We start from the raw sequence: 23132 nt of genomic DNA, 5'->3' as shown, positions 1-23132 counted from the left end.
CGGTGCTCTCATACCTTGCGGGGAGGAAGGATGCTAAATTGGTACTACCTGTTTAGGTGGTAACGCAGTAGTAACCACACTTGAACTGTGCAGACCCAATAGTCTAGGGATTTGGGCCATGGAAATGTGTGTAGAAGTAGGCAAAGATAGGTACAAAGATTTATTGCAGCTTTTTGTAGTAGTGAAAAATTGTCAAGAACTCAAATGCCAATCGGCTAAAAAAATTATGGTAACTCTGTATTAGGAATATAGTACAATCATTACAAAGAATAAATGGTGTTCTATTTAGCATGTAACCTGGTGGCAGACAGACGGGTTTGTGCTGACTGTAACCTACAGCTGTGTGCCCTCGATCAAGTCCGTCGCTCCGACCTGTTTCTGAAGTGTGAGATGGGGATGATAGTGCCTCACCTCATTCAGTATTCACGGCCCCAATAGCTGAGTGAACCAGGCACTGTGCTAGGCACAGCATTAATTCAAAGAGACGTGGTGCCTTTAGGGGAGGTTACTGTCTATCTGTACACAGACAATGAAATGAACAACTCCAAACAGTGTGCTGTCAGAAGCAGGGTGTTCCCCCAACCTGCCCTAACATTGTCACAGCTCAGGCAGAGATGATGACATATATAGCTAGTGCACTTAGAAAGGCAGAGGAGCAAGGCGATTAAATGTGGCCCCAAGCCAAACTGCCCGGGTTCTAATTCTGGCTCTTTCCGTACACACTGTCTGTGTCACCATCAACAGTCAGTTCCTTAACCTCTCAGCCTCAGTCTCCTCATTTGTCAAATAGGGATAATATAAGTACCTACCTGAGAGAGTTGTTAGGATTAAATGAATTGATACTTATAAAGTGCTTGAATAGGATCTAGTATATGTGAGGTGCTATATAAATGTCTTTCAAGTGCACAGTAAGTCTCTAATGTGTCCTCATTACCATACTACTTTAAAATAAAGACAAACAAATCCCATACATGTTGGTGTTTTGATTTTGATCAACTCAAAGGCCGTTAAAATGTAGTCAATGAATGTGGAAGGCCACGTCCAGTGATCCAGCATGGAGTCCCTGAGACTGCAGTCTGGTTTCAGGGTTAAGTAGGAGGCAGGAGAGAGCAAGAGAAGTGTTTTCCAGAAGAGCCGAAAGGAAGGACATCTGTGTATCCATGGAGTCTTTTCGGCCATCGTAAAGCAGGTCTCCCTGTTTGAGGTGCTGTCTACTCACGGGCAATCCATGGGCTGCCTGACCCTGGTTTCCAGGCTGTGTATTTTGAGGGACTGAGCTGGGAGCTTTATCATGGAGCCCTGGCACTTTCCCTCTCTTCTCTGCCAGGGTGTGGCTGCCTGGGGTACGTGTGTCTGAGTGCCTAGGAGGTGAGTAGGTGGGGATGCCTGGGAGCCACCCTGATTAGCATCTTGTTTCTGGAACAAAGTTATTCAGGCCTTGCCCAACTGAGCTGCTGTGGCCCATTTCCCACCCATTCCTTTCATCACTTCTTGCCTTCTGATTGCATGTCCTGAGCATGCTGCATTTGACAGGTACCCCTGTGCTGCTGGGGACTGATCCAGGGGTGAGTGGGTGGGGGCATGAACTGACTCTCAACTGGAGTTATTAGAAGCACTGGACCGCATTCAAGTCCTGCCTATCAACTCAGCTACGTTATCTTAGGCAAGTCACTTAGCCTCTCTGAGTTTGTTACCCGCCTGTGAAATGGGGATAATACCTTCTACTTCACTAGTCTTTAATTGGATTAATGAAATCATGGATGGGAAAATATTTTATAAGCTTTAAAATGGCAAGCGCCTACAAGGGCTGCTTATTATTGAAAAGATTTATCTTTCTCCAATGAATGGACACTGTAACTCTATCAGGTGGTGGTTTAAACTGCAGTTGTTTTTTTTTTTCAGATGTGGTTTCTGTATTAAAGCAAATCATCACAGTCTTGGCACTTTGTATTCAACTCTTGGCCTGGAAAGTGTTATTCTCTCTATCAGCTAGCGAGGACCACGAAAAACCATTGGCTGGGCAGCAATACATCTTCACTTTCTTACTGCGATTTTCTATTCTCTGTCATCATCTAATCTGTAGAGACCTTGATTATCCATAACAAAACACTGATCCACTCCATTGATGATATCATCCTGTACCTACGGAGCAGGAAAAAGCAAGCATACCAGATGTTTCGGTAAGACCCAGGCATGCTGGAAGCTGGTATATAAACCCCACGTCCAGAGGTCTGGCACCTCGGTAAAGTTTTTAGGGACCCAGAGGTTAGGAAACACCAGGTTATCCTCTCCTCGTGAAAGGCAAGTTGCTGCTCCTGTCACTAAGAAAAAATGCACAGCAACTGGTGCCCTCTTTGGGTTTGGAAGGTGACATACACCCGTTTGTGTGTGCTGCGCCAAATTATTTACTGAGTAACCCATAAAATATCCAGTTTTGAATGAGTCCCAAAGCATATTCAGGCTGCAGTGCAACATGCTCTGCCAACTGGAAGACTTATAACCCAGCAGATCCACTGATGCTTAAATTGTCTGTGTCATAGACATTCTGTAAGGAGCTTTCAGCAAGCCCTAATAGAAAAATCTCAGTGCCTATCCCTAGGACTTGGAACAAAGTCATGTCCTCTTCTGCAAATAACGGTTGTCCTTTTGAGAATAGTGTCTGGCTTGCTACTGGGCCCTGGTAGAGACCGAACACCTGAGCATGAGACACGAAGTGACTGTGCAACCTGAGCTGCCATCACGAACTAGGTGTCATCTGATCCCTCGAGCCATAAAGCGAGGCATGTAGTACGGCATTCTATCATCAGGTGAAAGTGAAACAGTTCAGATTATGCCACCTATTCCTGCCACATGGCCACCTCTTCCCCAATCGACACCTAAGGCCCAGTGGCAAATTCCCTGTGATCAACTGATGGAGGAAGAAAAAGCTCAGGCCTGGTGCCAACTGGAAATGGACGGTGGCATCACTACAGGAGTGCCATTGGCCCTCCGTAGCCGTGTGTTCTGCATCCACGGATTCAACCAACCATAAGTCAAAAATATTCTGAAAAAAGGTTACATTGTTGCTGATGTGTACTATGTAGTTACGCCTATGATTGGTTGCTGTTTGGGTCTGTACTGAACGTGTACAGACTATTTTCTTGTCATTATTCCCTAAACAATACAGTATAACAGCTATTTACATAACATATTGTATTACTGTAAGAAATCTAGAGGTGATTTAAAGTATAATTTTAATATGATTTAAAATACTATGTCATTTTATATAAGTGATTTGAGCATCCTATAATATTTAAATATGATTTAAAATACTATGTTATTTTATATAAGTGATTTGAGCATCTGTGGATTTTGGTTTGCATGGGGGGTCCTGGAACCAATCCCCTGCCGATAACGAGGGATAACTACATACAGTTGCACAGTTTATCCAGATGGAGACAGAAGTCCAGTATTCACAGGATGGCTGGTTTGTCTGGGTGATCAGGAACATGGAAAGAGCAAGACTGGAGCATTGGTAATAAGGAGGTCTGTGGAAGAAGGTATGCGGATGGACTTCTAACAGTGGGCACAGAAGGAGAGGATATTTGTTTTCTGTGCAAAAATCCCCCCAAAAGGTATCCACTGCAGAAGTGACTCTCAATAGATGGGCGAGATGACTTGTTCTGTAGATGTCAGTCATTTCCTTTTCCCCAGCAATCCTATACTTGCTCAATGGGCTCACATACAAAATGGCCATGGTAACTGAGACCGAGTTTATAAGTGGACACAACAACATAGGCTTCCTCTCAACAAGGCTGATTTAGCTAAAACCACCACTGAGGGCCGTACTTGCACAGAATTCCTGATTCGGCACCCATTCCCTGTAAGAACCAGCCACCTGGTGGCAGGTCGATTACATCGACCTCTTCCATCAGGGAGGGAGCGCAATTTTGTATGTTCCATATGTGGATTTGCCCTCTTTGACCACACCATCCATGGACACCCTGGTTCCGGTCCTGGTATTCCATACAACATCGCTCTGACCAGAGAGTTGATATTATAGCAAAAGAAATGCAGCTGTGTGATTGATTATACCTGTGGACTTTTCTGCTCTCATCATATATTCTAATAGAAGCAGCTGGACTTACAGAACATTGAAATGGCCTATTGAAGACTCCCTTATAGGGCCACCTAGGAGACACTGCAATGTTGGGGTACTGTCCTACAGGGTGCAGTATATACTTTGTATCAACCACAGTGCTCTTTCTCCTACTCCCAGAAAACATGGATCCAGCAATGCTGAGGCGGAAATGGGAGTGGCTACTTGAAGATTGCACAAAATCACCAAAGTGTTGCTTTCCATCCCTGAAACTTTGCACTTCCATGGCTTAGAGATTATAGTTCCCAAGGGAGGACCATTTCTATTAGGGAACACATAGATTGAATTAGAAGCTGAGACTGCCACTTGGCCATTTTGAGCCCATCACACCATTGAAACTACAGGCAAAGGAGTAGGTTATTCTACTGGTTGGCATGATTGTTCCTGATCAAGGGGAAATCAGGTTGCTGCTACAGTGGTGGCATGGAAGACTGTATATGAGAACTAGAGGATTCTCTGAGTGCCCTGTCGGACTTCCACATCCCACAGTAAAAGATTAATAGAAGACCACAGCAGCCCAAGGATCACTAAAGTCTGAGTCATTTCACCAGTAAAATACTTCAACCACAAGGTCCTGGCTGAGGCCAAAGAGAACATAGACTAGCAAGTGGGAAAAGGGAAATTATAAACATCACCATGGCCTTAGACTCAATGACGGAAATGAGAGCTCTAGCAGCTACGAGTATTTCCTTTCCGATTGTGTCTGTGTGTGTATTGCATATGAGGAATGCTGGTGATGGTTAAATTTACATTTTAATCTGCATAGTACAGTATACTGGGGTAGGCCTGTGATCTCTAGGACTAAAGGAAGAATGAGACGAGAACCCGACGTCACCCAGACTGCGTTACTGACTGATGGGGCTTCGGCTCTCATTTTTGGCTAAGAGAGTATGTCCTTATTTCAGGAGAGCTGTTGGGCCTGTTGGGATAAAGCATGATGTTTTTGTTCTTAAGTGGAACGTAATTGTGAGTGGGAGTGGGTGGATGTCTGAGTAGCCAGAGAGGTGGATTGTGCCTGATAGTGTCTTTGGTCTCCAAGATTTGTGCTTGCCCTGTCTTGGCCCTGGCTAGACATCTCGATGGAAAAAAAAAAAAATAGGCAAATTCTTATATATTTTTGTAAAATAAATGAAACTATTCTCTATGTTCCACAAATTATACTCCTGATTTCATGTTCCTGGGGAATTTAAATACATTTTTCCCTCTGAGAAAATTGTGGGAGCATGTGCCCTGGGTGCCCCTTGAAAGCCTATGTATAGGTTAACATGAGCAAATGTCTGTGAACATGCTCTGTAAACTGTGAAGCACTGTGTCCAAGTGAGGTGGGTTTATGTCAAGGGCAAAGCTTTGCAAAGTCTATCCAGAAGCCATCCCTACACTCAGCAACTTGAGACCTGAACTCCACTCTCACTAGCTCTGTGGGAGCTCTCTCTAGCTCTCTGGCCCCAGCCTTTAGAAATGAGAGCTAGATGGACAACACAGGTTTAGAAATTAAAAGCAACTGCTTCTCCTGGATGCTTTATTGGGGGCTTTCAGTGGTTTCTGAGCATGAGTGGCAGTAACACCTACACCCTCTCCCAACATGCAAAAGGCACAGGAAAGTGAGACATGACCAGGGCAGGCAGCATGGGTGCAGAGACTCGCTGCATGGCATGGTGGGGCATGTGGGGAGCTCCACAAGTGACGGGAAAGGTGGGCATTAAGGGAGATGGCTTTGGCAGAGGCTGGGAGAGGGACTTGAGGTTCATCTGCCTCCAGATCCACCCCTGCACTTGGGCCAGGACTGACCTTCTAAGGTCGACATGGCTTTTACTGTAAGTCTGCCTCACATGGTGGGAAAACTTAACTTCAGGTGGGAAGAGAATGGTGCCTTCAGAGATTACTGGTGAAATGCCAAACCAAACTCACTGGCCGCATCAGGAAGAGGGTAAGGGTGTGCTTGTGGTGTCGGTCCCACTCATGGCCTGGTGGTTGGATGCCACTGCCTTGGTTCCAGCCAGTGCTGTTTCTTTCCTCATCCAGGAGAAGAATGAAGCCCCTGCCGATCTTCAGGGGCTCCCCACGGGGTCTCCGGATCTCTAGGTCCCCGCCCCCCACCACCCGGAGGTACCACTTAGAAGAGTTGAGTCTTGATGTTGGCTTTGTCCTGTGGAAGAGTTCCCTGGGCGAGAGGGAAGGGGATGAGAGGGTCAGGCCCTCCAAGCCCCCAGTACCTCCCAGAATCTGGGCCTCAGTGGGTGAAACAGCCTGGGAATCACCTCAGATCCTAACCAGTCCCCACAGTTCCATCTTGAGACCTTGAAGCGAAAGGAAAGGCATTCGTGTTTTGTTTCTGCTCGCTCTCTCTCTCTCTCTTTCTCTCCTTTAGTAGAGCCGTGGCATTGGCGACGTCTACTTCTAAACTATGGAATGTTTTCACACTGACGATAGAATTACTCTGAACGAGGGGTGGGGAGGGACTGTCCAAGTGTTCATGAAACAGTGCGTTACTGAGAGCTCACTGGGGATCACACAGCACAGAGACACCGACAGTCAGACACCAAGCCTGGGCCTGGCTCTAGATGTATTTTTTCTTGAGGTACCAGTAGGCAAAGTAGCCCATCCCGCCCAGGGAGCCCATGAGGAAGGAGGCCCCAAAGAAAGATGGCGGTTTCCTCTTGACCAGCCGGAACGCGTTGGGAATGACGGCCGACAGCAGCGTGGTATGGATGTCACCGAGGACTTTCCGGAAGGCAAAGCGCTTCTGGACCCTCTCAAAGAAGGACTGCAGGTTGGGCCGGCTGCCATCTTCCCAGTATTTCTTGGACAGTCCCAGGAACTTGAGGCGGTGCAGGGTGGCTCCCAGAAGGACGTCAGCGAGGGTGAAGGCACAGCCGCAGAGCCACAGCTCACATTTCTGCCCTAGAGTAGAAGAGAGAAGAGATGGGGGGTGGAGACGGGGGCGGGGCATCAGCTTTTCTCCCCTCGTACTCTCAAATCCTCTCTCCTCGACTCCTCTGGTGTTTGTCGGCCACAGTGTCTCCCCAATGTCATTCACTCCTCTACAACTTTAATGATTTTGCCATATCCTTATGCTACCCCTATGATCATTTTTTTTTTTCTTTAAACCAATTGACTTTTTAAGTGCCAGGACTGAGCTTTGGGACTTCAAGACTGAGATATTGGGCAACGAGGAGAAACCAGGGAAGGAACTTGAGAAGGAGCAGCCTGGGATGTGGGAGGTGACCCAGGAGAGTGGGGTGTCCTGGGAGTCAGAATGAGAAAGTGTCCCAAGGGGAAGGGAGTGCTCAGCTGTGCTCAGATGCTGCAGAGAGGTCAAGTAAGAGGAGGTCTGAGAATGGCGTTTGCATCTGGCAGCTGGTGACCTTGAAAAGAGCAATTGGAGTAGATGCTTGGAAAAAGTTCAAGAGAGAGGGGGAGGAAAAAAAAATTGGCACTGGCAAACAATGAGCACTCCTTCAAGGAGTTTTGCTGTAAGGGGAAGGATACACTAATAATTTGAGACAAGTTAAGTGTTTTTGTAAGTTGGGAGGAAAAAAAAAAACATGTCAATAGCACTGATCTAGCAGAGAGGGGGAAATGATTCCACAGGAGCAAGTGGAGAGAATTACTGATGTGATGTCCTTGATTGGACGACCATGGATGGCACCTAGTACACAAGGACTGGTCTTAGCTAGTTGAGGGCAGTTCATCTCAAGGGGGAGTGTGGGGATGCCATAGTCCATCAAGTCTAAGTTGCTGTCAAATATAAGACATCCACCTACAGAGGACAAACAATGCCAATTAAAATATTGATTGTAAGAAACATTCTAATTTCAGAGATGTTAACGTATGATTTAGCAAAGATGCATCTTAGAATTGATAAAACACAGTGTATATATGTACACTAATGGTGGTGGGTAGGTAGTTGTGGGGGTCAGAGCTGTGAAGATCTCTTTCTAATGCTTCCATTTTCTCAGTGATGTAGAAAGAAAGTGGTCAGTTGAGAGTGAAGATGTGGGCAAAGTGGCTGGAGGGTTGAAGAGAAAGGAGAGGGTACTAAGCAGTCTTCTGGAGAAGGGACAGTGGGAGGTCTAGGGAAGCCGGAAGTCCATCTAAGGTTAGTGGTCATAAAATCAAAGTGAGAGCAGCCAGCACTCTGTGTGTTTCTCCAGCCATGTTCAGGTTCACAGACGCTGAGTAGGTGAACAGTTGGACTTATCCTGGCTTGAGGTTTTGCAAAGTGAGTAAGTATGATGGAGAAGGTGCAGGCGAGGGAGAGCTCATGATAGTCAGGGAATTACTGCCAGGTACACAGGGAGGTGAGTGTGATGGGGGTGAGGCGCAGTGGACGGAGGCAGGATCGAGGGGTGGAAGTCCCCAGCTACAGCCTGGATAAGTGTAGGCAGAATCAAGAACAGCCCCAAGGACTGAACCCCGGGGCACTCCAAGGCTTAGATACTGAGCAAAGAGAATAAACCAGCGAAGGCCCCCGAGGAGGAGCAGCCTGTGTGGCGGGAGACAAACCAGGAGAATGTAGTGTTATTTCCTTAATCCTCACAACAATCCTATCAAGTAGGTGCTAGTATTATCCCTATTTTACAGATGAGGAAACAGGCACAGAGAGGTTAAGTAACTTGGTCAAAGCCACACAGCAAGTAAGTGGCAGAGCAGAGTCTGACGCAGGCTATCTGATTCCGGAGTCTGTGCTGTAACCACGTTACGCTGCTGCTTTCGACATGCAAATGAACGTGGGCACATGCATGTATCTCTACTTACACTCAGGCCCTGTTCGATAGGTGCGTTCTTTGCTTAGGTCTGTGGTGGAGCCATCTGTGTCTGTGTTAAGCATGGTTATGTATGTCTGCTCAAATCCGTGCAGCTGATGGTGTATATGTATGTGGATATCCGCACACGTGGGTGTCTGTGTCCAAGTGGTGTGTGGATTACCACATGTATGATGTATGAAGTGTATGCCCACATCCATTTGGCCATTCGCCTGCAGACAGGTGTTCGTAAGCACGTATGCACGCGTCACTCTTTAAGCACGTCCATGCCTGTGTTTGTGTTGCTAGGCTAATACTGATAGCCTACATGTGGAACTATCTGGCATGTCCCTAGAGGGCCTGACCCCTTCCGTTCCTCCCTCCTCCAGTCGTGTGAACCCTTGGCAATCCCAGCCCTGGACAAACTCTATCTTGTGCCTTCTCTGAGTCAGCCAGCTGAGTCTGCTGGAAACAGTTACGCTGACCAGTTACTCTTTAAATTCATGACCGCAAAGCCCAAGAGGGCACTTAGCACTGCCCGGTCCTATAATAGTTCTCAAGCGGGCCCGCTTCCCCCTCTCCATAGAGACAATTGCACATCTTCCATCTTTTCACCTCATGCCTCATTTCTCTCTCAGCCGATGACATCACCTCTTGCTTCATTCAGAAAACAGGAGCCTTCAGACATGGAAGCCCTCACTCCCCACCATGAAACCCACAAACCCAGGCACACGCCTGTGCCTTCTGCCACGCTCCTGATATGACCGTGGGCACGAGCCGCGTACTCTCAGGGCCAGGCCTCTGCGGTTATCTGAATCTGTCACATGCTGCGTATCTTCCTGTTGCCTTTCTCGATCCACTGCTTTCTGTTCTCTACGCTGCTCTGTGCCCCCGGAGGACGACTGGATGGATACCCGCCCTCTGGCTCTGGCTCCGTGGGTTTCGGCCAATGGGGAGCAGTGGCAGAAGACAGGAGGGTGATGAGAGAGAGGTCAGAGTCTTCCTTCCCTCAGTTTCCTCTCTGTGGGTTGCCGTGGACGGGCTCTATCTCCAGAGTGAAAGTGACAGCTCCTGTCAGGTGGCCTTCTCCACATAGCCTCTCTGTCCACGTTCTTGACACTGCTCCTACCCCTCACAACCTCAGGCCCAGGATACCACGCTTTTCCTTGTGGGTTCCCGGAATCCTGTCCACATGTTTGTAAACAGTTTCTTTATTAGGCCTGCTCCAATTGACTTTCACTTGCAGTGGCCCTGTTTCCTGGGGCGGGGGGCGGGGCTCGCCAGAACACACGCCCGCCCCGTCCTCTCACCGACTTAGCATCTTCGGTCCTGTCATTGCTTTCTCTTTTCTACTGGGTCGTTTCTACCAGCCTGAAAACACACTCTCGTATCTCCTATCTTTAAAAAATTCCTCCCTTCACCCCACGCCCTTCTTCAGTCCCCACCCCATTTCTCTATTCCCTTCTACAGCCAAATTTCCCTAAAGAGGTGTCTATACTTGCTGTCTTCATTCTTCACCTCCCATTCACTCTTCAGCCTTTTGCCCCCACATTCCAGTGAAATTGCCCTTAGCGAGGTCACCACCAGCAGCCATGGAACGAAATCCAGGGGGCGCTTTCCTATCCTTGGTTTACGCAGCCTCCCAGCACACTTTCTGGGTTCCTAGGACCTGGGGTCGTCCTGCCTCACTGGCCACTCCAACGCAGTCGACTTTGTCTGCTTCTCTGCTTCTACCCCTCTCTCAATGTGGGAGATCTCAGGGCAGCGGTGGGATTTTAAAATATGTCTACAGATATTCTTCCCTTTGGTGGAGCCTAATTTTCCTCCTCTTGAATATGAGTTGTATTTCATGATTTGCTTCCGAGGAAGAGAATGTGGCAGAAGTGATAGTGGCTTCCAATGGTAGGTCATATAAAGCATTGTGGCTTCTGCTCGCTCTTCCATTCTGGGATCACTTGTTCAGGGGGAAGTCAGCTGCCGTGTTGTAATGAAACTCAAGCAGCCCTGTTGAGATGCCCGTGTGGTGAGGAGCCGAGGTCTCCTGCCAGCAGGCAGTCGGGGAACTGAGACCTCTAGTTAAGAGCCCTGTGAATGAGCCATCTTGGAAGCTGATCCTCCAGCTCTAAAGTCTGCAGCCCCAGCCAACAACTGGACTGCAGCCTGCACCACACAGCCCCGATTAGAAGCACCCAGCTAAGCTGCTCCAGAATTCCTGATCCACAGAGAATGTGTGATACAGGAAATGTTTTCTGCTTAAGCTACTAAGTTCAGGAGCGGTTTGTTACATAACAATAGATAACTAATTCGGCAGGTCTCAATCTCTCTCTCCACTCTCCTAGATGAAATTATCCAATTCTATGGCCTTAAGCGCCAAATATATGCTGAAGATTCGCAAGTCTCTATCTCCTTTGAAAGTGACACTAGAATATCTAATGGCTTATGTGACATCTCCCCTTGGGTGTCTCAAAGGCAGTTCAAACTCGCTGTGTCTCAAACTGAACACCTGGGATGCTTTCGCCCATATCTATATCTGGAAGTGGCTTCATTTAGGGTCTTAACCGTGACATTATCAGATCTCCTAGCCCTTGGCTCTGCCCCACAAGGAGAGAAGTGGAGGGTGTGAGCATTCCCCCCAGAAGGTTTGAGGACACCCTGCTGGGTAAATGAGTGACAGAGACCATGTGGGCCCAGCCAGTCAGAACTTTAAAACTCATAGGCACCTCCCTGGGCCTCTGCTGCCACCTGCAGCCCCAGAAGGACACAAGGTCTGCCCGCACCTCTCCACGTTAATCAGCCCCAGCCATGTGGTCATGGGGCAGTGCAGTGCTGCCTGTTGGAAGACCTCAGGACAAAACAGGACAGGAGCCTCCCAGGCTAGGATCACCTGAGGACTGCCTATCCACAGAAATTCTCCAGGACCATCAACTCTGGCCTCTACCCAGGTCAGACCCTGCGTCGGCCTTAATCACAACAGCAGCTAATATTTGCAGACGCTTCCATACCATATGCCGGGCAATGTGCTGAGGCCCCTACATGCATTTTCTCACTGATCCTCACAACGGCCCTTTTACCAAACAGAAGAGGCACCATAACTAGTGCTTAAGAACTCGACTCTGGGAGCCAGCGTTTGAATCTTGGCTCCAGCACTTCTATTTGTGTGACCTTGGGAAGGTCACCAAACCTCTCTGTGCCTTAATTTTTTCACCTGTTAAATGGGGTTACTCATATTACCTACCTCCTGGAGTTGTTATGGGGATTAAATGAATTAAAATATATGAAACACTTAGGATAGTGCCTGACACACAGTAAGTGTCATTAAGTATATAAATTGTTATGGGCCTAATTGTCCTCCCACCTATATTCCTATGTTGAAGCCTTAACCCTGTAGTATCTCAGACTGCTGTATTTAGAGAAAGGGCCTTTAAAGTGGTGAGTAAGTTAGAATGAGGTGGTTAGGGTGGGCCCTAATCCAATCTGACTGGAGTCCTTATAAGAAGAGGACATTTTGCTTCAGAGACACCAGGTGTGCACACACAGAGAAAAGACATAGCGAGGATGCGGCCATCTCTAAGCCGAAGACAGGGGCCTCAGGAGAAACCAAACCTGCCAACACCTTGATCTTAGGGTTCCAGCCCCCAGAACTGTGAGAAAACAAGTCTCTGTTGTTTAAACCATGCAGTCTGTGGTATTTTCTTATGGCAGCCCTACAAAATTAATGCATAAATATATAAGATAGACCTGAGAATTAAAGTCACCCAGTGAGAGAATGGCAGGGCTGGGACTCTGTCTGACCCCAAAGGCCAGTCTTGGAACCACCATGCCGTTTGGCCCCTGAGCACTCTTTAGTAATTGCTCCCTTCGGCACCCTCACTGATGGAAACGAGAAAGTTCCTCTTGAGGTATGTGTTATTTTTCCTCAGTTAGCTATTATCATGCTTTTTTTTCTAGAGAGGATTGAAGGCGGCTGGCTTCAGTACACATGCTAATGTCCCTGCTGAGGCTCGAGGTATCTGTGTGTGCCTGGCGCCCAGGCCTCAGTCGTGAGATGCTGGAAGAACACTGGACCCATCGAGAGGGAACCTGTGCTTGCCCTAACTATGCTATTCACAAGCTGCGTGACCTTGAGCAAGTCACTTCAGCTCTCTGAGCCTCAGTTTTCTCATCTGGAGAATTAGCTGTCATATGTGTTAAACTAGTATGGTCCAGGCACTGTGCCGAGTGCTTTTAATTTTTACAAGAGTCCAACGAGGGGGAGGGTTAAGGTTTTAAGCTGCATTATTATCATTCCATTTTACAAATGAGGAAACTGAGGCTCCAATAGGGAGAGCAACTTGTCCAAGTCACACAGTACAGGCAGCAAAGCTGGAACTCTCACTCAAATCTGTCTGACTCTAAACCCATCTTTTAGAACACTGTGCTCTGCAACTTTCCAATGTACACACAGTAGATGTGTGTATGTGTAGCCTTGGGTGTAGCAGCACATGTTGCATAGGCTCCATAAATGTGTATAGTTGAATAAACAAGATAACAGGCAGCCTAGAACAGAGCAAGGGGAAGGTACAGAATGACATTCGAAGAAGGGCTGTGGCAAAGATGGTATGTCAAAGGAAAAAGGAGCCGGGTGGTGTCAAGAGGGTGCTCCGGGTTGGAAGAACTGCAGGGGCAAAGGTGTGGAGGCGAGAATGAAGCTGGTGTGCTCAGGGGCCAGAGAACAGATAGAGCCAAGGTCAGAGTCTGCGTGAGCCTGGATGTCTGGCTGCAGCATGAATAAGCCATAATACATCCTTGAGCAGGGGAAAGGTCACCATCACCACCATCATTATCACCTTCACCAACCTTTATTAAACGCCAATATGTGCTACGGACTGATCTAAGCACTCTACATGTATTATTTCATGCAATGTCTCAATATTTCTCTGAAGTAGGTCTTTTTACTATCCCCATTTTATAGATGGAAACCAAGGTCAAGGGAGATGAAGTACTTGACCCATGGTCACTCGACTAGTGAGTGGCCAAGCTAGGACTTAAACTTAGGTCTTCCGACTCCATGACCCACAATCCTAACCACCTGGGAGGTCCTCTGAGATCTTTTGAAACAATGGGTTGGATGGGTGCCAGCATCCACCCACCCCAGGTTTGGTACCCACCCTCGTTCTCAAGCTTCCTCTTCTCCAGCTCGGCCTCAATCTGGTCCAGCACCATGGCCAGCTCTCCAAGGATCTTCTTCAGGTAGCTCACATCGTCATGCTCCAGGATCTTGGCCTGGGGGTAGGATAGGCAGGAGTAGAGAAGCTGAGTTGGTTTCAATAGAGCTGGGATGACTAGAGCTTGGCTTAACCCCCTTCTGCAAATCCAGCATCCAAATATCCTCTCAAGAGTATAGGATGCCATGAATGTATAAAGTGCCCTCATCTGGCACTCACAACGGTCCTGTGAGCTTGGCTGTCCTGCTCAGATCCCTTTCCTGGGGCTGGTACTCTCATATACCAGCTGCTGTGAGAGTTGGTTGATAGTAGCTCATAGCTGCCCCTTCTCCAGAGAATTGCTCTTGGCCAATAAAAAGCAGTCCAAAAATACTCGGGAGCTTATCCCACACCTTTCAGCCCTTCAACCCCTCTGCCAGGCAATCTGTAGCCAATGACTGACTAGGGATATAAAAGGTTGCTCCCTTGCCTCAAGGTGAGTCGACTTTATGGTGCCACTTACTCTCAAGAGCTCCCTGTGGGATCAGGTGAACTTGGCCCCTTCCTTTTTTCTACCCCTCCCATCCTTACTGGGTTCTCCTCAGAGCACTCCCTCAGTACCACACTTACCCAAGAACTTCTGCTCAATGCTCTGCTTTTAGAGACATAACCCAAGACATGAGGAAACTGAGGCTCCAGGGGGACAGTGGCTTGCCCAAGGCCAAATAGCTGATAAATGACAGAGGATTGGAAAAGAAAGCCAGCGGATTTTCCATTTCTTGTTAGCAGCTGATCCTCTATTAGAACCAGCTTCTCCTTGTTCTTTTTCGTGGAAAAGATGGTGAGAAAGAGAGGTGAGCAGGCTTGGAGGCACTCACCATGAGCTTCTTCTGTTTAGAAAGGTAGGGCTCAGAGAGCTGGGGTTCTTCTTCATGGTCCAGTTTCATGAGGTCCGTGGTGGCATTGGCTAAATGTCCTGGGGAAAGAATAGGAAAGCTCTTGTCCTTTTGATACCCAGTGTCACCGCATCCCTTCCCCCACAAACTTGGAGTGGGTTCCATCCAAACACTGGTCTGGGAACTAACGCTATCGAGAGCTAGCACTTAGTAGGCATAACAGGCTGCAACATAGGGATGGATGAGACGCCATCCTGCCCTAGGCTCAGGATAGTGGGAGAGATAGACACATAAGGAAATCTCTATGACCCAGCAGGATCAATCTGCAATGAAGGGTGAAACAAAATGCTGTGGCACCCAGAGGGCCACCTGCCTGAGGCACAGACATCAAGAAACCTCACTGAGGACACTACTCTTGGGGATTAGTTTTCCAGAAGTGGATGTAACTCTAGACTTGAACAAGCTCACCTTTCAGCGAGTGTCTCTCCCAACCCTCCTCTGCAGTGTGGAAATAGGTTCAGAGGGACTAAATAACATTCTACACTAGGAAATGACAAACAGGTTTTGAACCTGGATCTGCCTGATTCTTGGCCCGGTTCTCACTCACTACCCACAAGGAAAAACGTGTTCATTGCAAGAAAAACTGTAAGAGACCTTTGGTGTCCTGAAACTTCCACCTGTGGTGGAGCAAGTTCCCTGAAGATTTAGGGACTTGGTGAACCCTCTTTCCCAGGAAAACTGGCCTTGATGCCACAAAGGCAGGGGTGACAGAAAGTGGGCCCATGATGGACTTCAAGCCACACCTTGAAAATTATTCCTGATGGGAAAGAGGAAGTGCCCTATCATCTAACTTTGAAAAATCTTTGAAAGTCTAACTGTAAACTGTGGGTTTTACAAGAGAAAAATATAAATTTTCCCGTATTTCACTTCTCCCTTTCAATCGTCTGACTATCCCTGGTAATCTCTTGCCTGGATGATGTTGACTCACCCCCTGTCACCTGCACTCTCTTCCCTTCAAGCCCTTTTCCCCATTTCTGCCAGAGAGATCTTCAAATATACATTTGACCGTGCCACCCCCTGCTTAAAATCCATCCCTGGATCCTCACTGCCCTCAGCTAATATCCGAGCTTCTCAACGTGCCTTAAAAGACCCAGTGGGATCCACTCTCCTCTCTCCTCGCTAACTCCATATTTCACTGAGTTCCCTCAACTGTCCCTGTCTTCAGATGGCAACATTTCAGCCACTCCGAATGCTTGCCATTCCCTGAAAATGCCCTTCGAGATCCAGCTCAAGATCACCTCCTCCTTGAAGCCTGATCCCCTAGAAGTTCTGACCACTCCATCCGTGCCTTTGTCCTCCAGTGTATACCGTACAGAATTCTGTCAGAGAATTCAAACACACTAGTTAGAGGTGCCATTGCACAACTCCATTCACACTGTAGTCTATGTGAAAAGAGACCCCCGATTTGTGCAGTGTACAACCTGTACTGCTGTACATGGAGATTTTGATGCTAATGTACTTATTTCCGGATGTATATGTCTCCCACTAGAATCTCAGCTTCTGGAGAGTAGCAGTTATGTCAGATTCATCTCTGTTATCTTATTATTTTTTAGGTGAGGCAACCCTTGGTTGACCTCACAGATTGCCAAGGACCTTGTCAGCTTATAATCCCTTATTTTTTTTATTTTTTATACCTACAGCACCTGGTCTTCCTAGGTGGTCTCCCATCCAAGTGCTAACCAGGCCCGACCCTGCTTAGCTTCTGAGATCAGATGGAGTTGGGCTTGTTCAGGGCAGCATGGCCGTAGCCTATCTCTGTTCTCTTAAAACCCAGTACAGACCTGGCAGAGAACATGAATGTTGAATGAATGAACGAATGAATGAATGAATGGAACGAGTGAGCAAATGAGTGTCAAAAGTTGTTCGGCTCCTCCCTCTGAGATTTCACCGTTCACCACCCTATCTCCTGGCCTGACAGAAACCCAATAAACACATTTCCAGATCTTTTAGTCTATGTGAAAAGTGACCCCTGGATTTGTGCTATATTAAGCCTCATTGATGTTTTATAAATGTGAAGGTCAAGTAGAGCATCTTCTCTCTTGCCAGTCACCGGAGCTGCCTATGTGGCTCTCTTTAGCCTCAAAGAGGGCAAACCAGGCCACGGGGAGCAACCTTGGACTGACTAGAGGGTCACTGCAGGATGACTGGAGGGTTCTGCATCTTGTGAGATCTTTGCCCCCTCCTCCCCAGCTAGGCTGGAGCCCTGAGATCCTCTCTGTCTCCTCAAAGGAGGAAGCAGGCTGAGTCTACTGTGGACCCCTTATTGCCTTCTAGGCACATTCGCATGGCTCAGGGAAGGAAGGGGGAATGCCTCCAGCCCCCAGAAACACTTAAGGACTGCCGCCACCTAGTCCAGGCCACATTATTGCTCGACTGGATGATAGGATGTCCTAACTGCTCCGCCCATCCTTCCCTTCTCTCATTTGAGTGATCTTTGTAAATGTAGATCCGAGCACGTCACTTCCCATCACTGTTTCTCCACTGCTCTTTGGATAAAATTCCATTTCTGCCAGACCTACTCCCCAGGCTCACACCACAACCACTTGCACCCCCTTGGGCTACACTTCAACCACGGAACTTCCTTCAGTTCCCAGAACACGGCGCCCCTTCTCCCACCCTTGAACCTGAAAGGATTCTCCCTCCCCTTCTCCTTCTAACTCCTGGTCATCCTTGCATGTTGCTGCATTTCAGAATCCTTCCACCACCCTGGAGGGCGTCTTCTATGGTCCCACAGCCTCCATGCTCCCCTTATCATACCACTAATAGATACTAGATTAAAATTTTAAAAATTAATTTGATTTTGAACAGGTTATGCGTGCATACTTGTTTAAAAATTCAATCAATATTAAAGAAAGCACAGTAAAGAGTAAATCTCTCTCCTCTCAATCTGTAGTCCCTTAGTTCTCCCACAGCAAGCACTATTGGCCGCTTCTCGTGCATCCTTCCAGAAACACTTCGAACTTTTACAAGCACCTGTGTATCCACTTAACCCCTTCTAAAATATATTAACGATGGCACGCTAGATGCATTTTTTGCCTTCACTTTTTTCCTACTCACTAACATATCTTAGAGAGTATTCCAAAGGCTTAGTAGTTTTTAAACTGCGGCACAGCATTCCATTGTATGGGAGTACTAGAATTTATGTACCCAGTTTCCCAACTCATGGACAGCTGGGTATTTCCAGCCTCTTGCTATTACCATTTATGCTGCAATGAATGTCCTCAAACTTCTTGGTGCACACATCCAGTGTAACTGCAGGAGAATCTCCAAGGTGTGGGTCTTTTTATGCCAGACCGCCCTCCTGTGAGGTTGTTCACATGGACTTGGTCCCACACTGTAATTATCTAGTTATTTGTCTTTCTACTTCCATGGAACTATGACCCTGGGATGGTAGAAGCTGTGTCTTCCCCATCCCTTGTCCCCTGACCAGGGCCTGGGACGTAAGAAACCTCATAAACGTTATTCACTGAATGAGGACGAGACTATATAGATCAATTCTGATTCTTGTTTGAGGATACTTTAAGGGGACGAGATTGAGTTCCACAGTCTGTACCCTTCCCACCTCCGAACATCAGCCTGACTCCTTTGCGAGGTAGGAAGTGACCATTTACTGAGCACCTATTTTCTACTTAGAATCATCCTTTCTCGTCTGTCTATAGGACCCCGTGGTGTCTGCACAGAGCCTGGACCAAAGTCTGTAGACAGTTGCTGATGGGTAACTTGATTTAATCCAATCCCCATTAACTGGGTGCTGGAAACAAAAGGATGAACTAGGCCATGGGCTGGCAGTTAGGACAGTACATTGGTGATGCTTGAATCAGAAATCAGGGACCTCGCCATATCTGGGCAGCCTTCTTTGGCGACGCCAACCTTGATGTCACTCAGTGCCCTGGGATACCAACCACAGCTCTGACCTCCCTGGACCTCTGACCCAGGTGTCTGGAGCTGGGACTCCTGTGGGGAGGTGCCCCAGCTCCTCATGGACGAGACAAGCCTCTGCGGAGCCTCTGTATGGGATAGCAGGACAAGAGAAGGGGCCAGGCGAGGGGAGTGGGGAGAGAGACACTACCGGAGAGAGACAGACATATTCAGTGCCAAACAGGATGAATGAGACGGAAGGTCCGAGGGAGCAGTGGAGAGAAAGCAAGCATGAGGCAGAGCAGGAGAGAGAGAGAGAGAGAGACCGAGAGAGATTGAGAGAGATTTACAGAGACAGAAAGAGAGAGGCAGAGACAGGAAGAGGGAAAGAAGGAAGGAAAAGGAGAGTAAGAGACATGAGTGAGAGCGAGAGGAGGAGGGGGGAGGATTCCCACCGAGAGCCCAAGAAGGGGGTCAGTCAGGGGGCTGGTGCGCCCCACGCCAGGTACTCACTGCGGATCTCGGCCGTGGCATACTTGGGGATCATGGAGTCCGTGGTGAGCTCGGGGTGCAGGATACAGCCGTGTGTGTAGGCGTCCATGGGCAGCGCATCCAGCAGCTCACGGTACTGCAGCACCCGTGCGTGCTGCGGGCTGCCCACCTCGGGCATCAGGGCCACCACATGCTCTGCGAGGCACAGCTGGGACTAGACTGGGGGCGCAGGCCCTGCCTCGGCCACCTGCCCCCGATTCAGAGAGGACAGCTTCTGGCACCCTATAAACCCCGACCCCAGCATCCTGGAACCCCAAAATGTCATGGCTCGGCAGTCCCTGGCCCATCCCCTTTCCTGGACTCCTTGAAATAAAGTCCCCACCCAACTGACGGGGTCCTAGTGGTCCAGCCTGCCTACCTTGCCTCACTGGAGCCCTCCGAGCTGTCCCCTGACAGACTTCAAGAGAAGCTGGAAACCTGGATGTCCAAAACTAAACTCTCCTGGATTTTGAAAAGGTGGCAACTAATTCATATTCTTTTTAAACGGTGCATGTCTAGGCCCTGATCCCCTCTCAGCTGCTGTCTGCAGCTCTGCCATGGGCAGGGAGCTCCTGAATGGAGCAAGGCCAGAGGGAGGAAGAGAGAAGGGGGCATAGGGCTCTGCGGGGTTCTGCTCCTGGCTGCAGGGTTCTAGGTTCATGTCTGTGGGTTTCCTGGAAGTCTATAACCCTGACTATGCTTACAGGGCTCCAGGGGACTGGGCCTGTGGGTACCCTGGCATCCCTGGGAGATCTGGGCCCTGTCTGTGGGGACTTAGAAGGGAGCCTGGGTCTTGCTCATGCCTGAGGGGCTCCCAACCATCTGTGGCCATGCCTGTGACATGGCCTCTAGAGTTCTTGGGGAAGGAGGCTATAGCACCAGAGCTCCAAAGGGGGCGGTGTCTGTTCTTTTCCAAGAGTACTAGGGAGTGGGGGTGGTCTGTGGGATCTCCAGGGACTATGCAGTTCCTAGAGGGCATTTGAGCCCTGCCTGTAGCCCTGTGGTTCCTTCTGGGGGAGACTGGGCCTTGCTCATGGCCCCGGTGGGTTTCCCCAGGTTTTCCCAGGCTTCCCAAGGCCACGGGACCCTGTCTGGGCCTGGGCGGCCCCTGGTGGCTGTGGCAGCTGTACCTCCTGTGAAGGTGCGCTCCACGTAGTCGATGATCTGGTCGTAGTCACTGATGATGTTGTCACGGTGGATGATGACAGGTACCTCCTCGCCCAGGTTGAGCCGCATGAACCAGGGCTCCTTGTGCTCACTCTGCGGCAGGCTCACGTCCCGCTCGTCACAGGCCAGGCCCTTCTCCGCGATCACCAGCCGCACCTGCAGGCGCCAGGGTCAGAGAGGGGAAGGCGGGCGGACACACGGGGACACTCTGCCCAGGTGGGATGGAGCATATGGGGGAGGGAGGTCAGAGGTCACATACAGGAGGGGACACTGTTGCTTCTAACCCATTCTTGGGCAGCTGGCTAGGGGGCTATCTATCTCTCAGGGGTCTGGGGCCTGGAGCTGGGTTTCACGGATGGACATGCCGGGGACAGAATTCCTGTTTCCGCTGTGTGAGTTTGGGCAGATTCCTTAAACCTTCTGAGTTTCAGTTTCCTTATTTGCAAAATGGAAGTATTAATAGTACCAACTCAGTGTCTTGTATATAAATGGCACTTGATTCACAATTACCATTAGCATGATTGGGCTCTCGACCTGGCCTCTGGGGCTGGAGTTGGCCAGGAAATTTGCAGAAATTCTTATCATCATCAGCTAAACTTTTCAAATTATTTGAGAAACAAAATGAGGTGAAAAGTAATTTGCTAACATAGGTTGAGCCGCCCTCAAACAACTTCACATCTGGTTGTTAGATGCTCACAATTGCCTCCAAGAGGTGAGCAGAACAGAAACTAACTTCCTGTTTTTCTTGATGAGAAAACTGAAGCCCAGGGAGGGTGAGTAACTTACCCAAAGTCACACAGCAATTTAACAGCAGACCTAAACCTGGAAGCACTGGTTCCTGACTCCCAGACCAGTGCTCTCTGCCCTGGGGGCTGCTTCCAGGGAGTCCTGGGCCTGCCCGCTCCTTAGTCTCCCCCTACATCTCTAGGGGTTCACAGACAAACGTTTTAGCCAGTAGAAGCCAATCTTGAGGCTAGGGCATGTCCTGACCCAGCCCAACATTTCTGAGCTGGAAGACAGCGATCACCTAGTCCAATGTTCCCCTTCCTGTGGACTGAGACTCAGAAAGAAGGCGGCACTTGTCCAAGTTCCCCCAGCAAAAAGATGGCAAGTGACTCCACCCCTTCTGAGCATCAATATCCCCACACATCCAGGTGGAAGCTCTGGGGACTGGGCATCCATAGCCTCCCTCCCGGATGCTGCAAGTTAAAAACCCAGAAGGGGCAGCATGGGGTCATGTTCAGAAGCTTTGACTGGGTACCAGACTGTGTCAATTCAGATCCCAGCTTTAGCACTTATTTGTTGGATGACTTGGCTTAACAAATAGCTTTACATCTGTGTGCCTCAGTTTCCTCACCTGTCCAATGAGAGTTTCACTAGCAATTCCCTCAGAGGGCTGATGTGAGAATTATATAATTAGTCCTTGCGGAATGGTGTCCAGCATACAGTAGAGGTAATGTGCCTTAGCTACTTGCATTAGGGTAGGTTTTGGAGTTAGACAGACCTGGACTTGAAGCCTGGGCCTACTGTTTCTTTGCTGTGTGACCTTGGGCAAGTCACTTGACCTCTCTGATCCCTAGTTTCTGTGAAATGAGGACTATAATCACTCCTTCAAGGCTGGCTTGAGGTTGAGATGGGATGATGTGGGTAAAGTTCTAGCGCAGGAAGTTAGTACATGGATTCTAACATCACTATTATCACACAGATACACATGCACACACAGACTACCCCCGGTTGATGTCCTAGCATGCTTCATGCCCCGAGCTCACAGCTAACAAGAACACCCTCTCCTGTTCGGTGAACTGTTGGGAGGGAGAGATAATTAGTTCTCAAACCCACAACTCTCATTTGCAGATTCATTTGCTCCATTAGCCAAAAGCAGGTCCTGCAATGGCACTGGGAGGCAGGCACCCAGGTCCTCACCCTAGCTCTGCCATGGTGACGCCGTGCGACCTTAGAGCTATCACTGCCCTTTCCTGAGCCTCCTCTTTCTCATTAGTAAAACGAGAGGCTGCAGCCCTGCTGGGAGCTGATGCTACATTCAGACCACGCAGGAGACAGGGCTGAGGGAGGGAACTTCTGTGTCGGTCTGAGACAGGGAAGAACTGTCGCAGAGAGTGAGCTCCTGGGGGTGGCATCTGTTGGGTCTGGGTGTGTCAGTGTGTGAGTGTGATTGCCTGAGTGTAAGTGGCGACTGCGTGAATGAGCAAATGTACGTGCATGTCTGTGTGTGCATACGTGTGCATGAGTGTGGGAACGTATGGATGAGTGTACCAGTAGGTGTAAATATTCAAGTATTGTGTGAGCGCCTGTGTGTGTGTATATTTGAGCTCATGGGTGGTGACTGTGCCCTGGAGAAGCCCCAGAGCAGTTGAGCCTGGAGTTCATCTGAAGCCAAACCACCCCATTCCCTTCCTGCCTATCCTGGCATCCTCCTGCCTCAGAGATCAGGCTCCGCCCAGTCATCCAGCCTCTGGGCCAAATCGGGGCCTCTGAATGGATGGAAACAGAAACCAAACTAAGCCTTTGCCCTTGGCAGGTCCAGACATCTGGA

General features: G+C 48.8%; 1 protein-coding gene and 1 pseudogene across 2 annotated transcripts in view; both read right to left on the bottom strand.

Moving 5' to 3' along the window:
- Positions 1-6669: 6669 nt before the first annotated feature.
- The window catches only part of GDAP1L1 (ganglioside induced differentiation associated protein 1 like 1), a 41039-nt gene continuing 24576 nt past the window's right edge, over positions 6670-23132 (bottom strand). For both annotated transcript variants that reach the window (XM_039864382.1, XM_039864381.1), the window contains 5 exons: positions 20542-20734; positions 19394-19567; positions 14945-15042; positions 14031-14145; positions 6670-7039 (listed from right to left, as the gene is read on the bottom strand). In XM_039864382.1, the coding sequence (XP_039720316.1) occupies positions 6696-7039; positions 14031-14145; positions 14945-15042; positions 19394-19567; positions 20542-20734 (924 nt within the window). In that variant the 3' untranslated portion in view covers positions 6670-6695. The remainder of the gene's footprint in view (positions 7040-14030; positions 14146-14944; positions 15043-19393; positions 19568-20541; positions 20735-23132) is intronic.
- On the bottom strand, positions 16654-16772 carry LOC120604187 (uncharacterized; annotated as a pseudogene).

Source organism: Pteropus medius, unplaced genomic scaffold (genome assembly GCF_902729225.1).
Source record: "Pteropus medius unplaced genomic scaffold, Ma_sr-lr_union100, whole genome shotgun sequence".
NCBI lineage: Eukaryota > Metazoa > Chordata > Mammalia > Chiroptera > Pteropodidae > Pteropus > Pteropus medius.
This window is presented reverse-complemented; position numbering and strand designations above follow the sequence as displayed.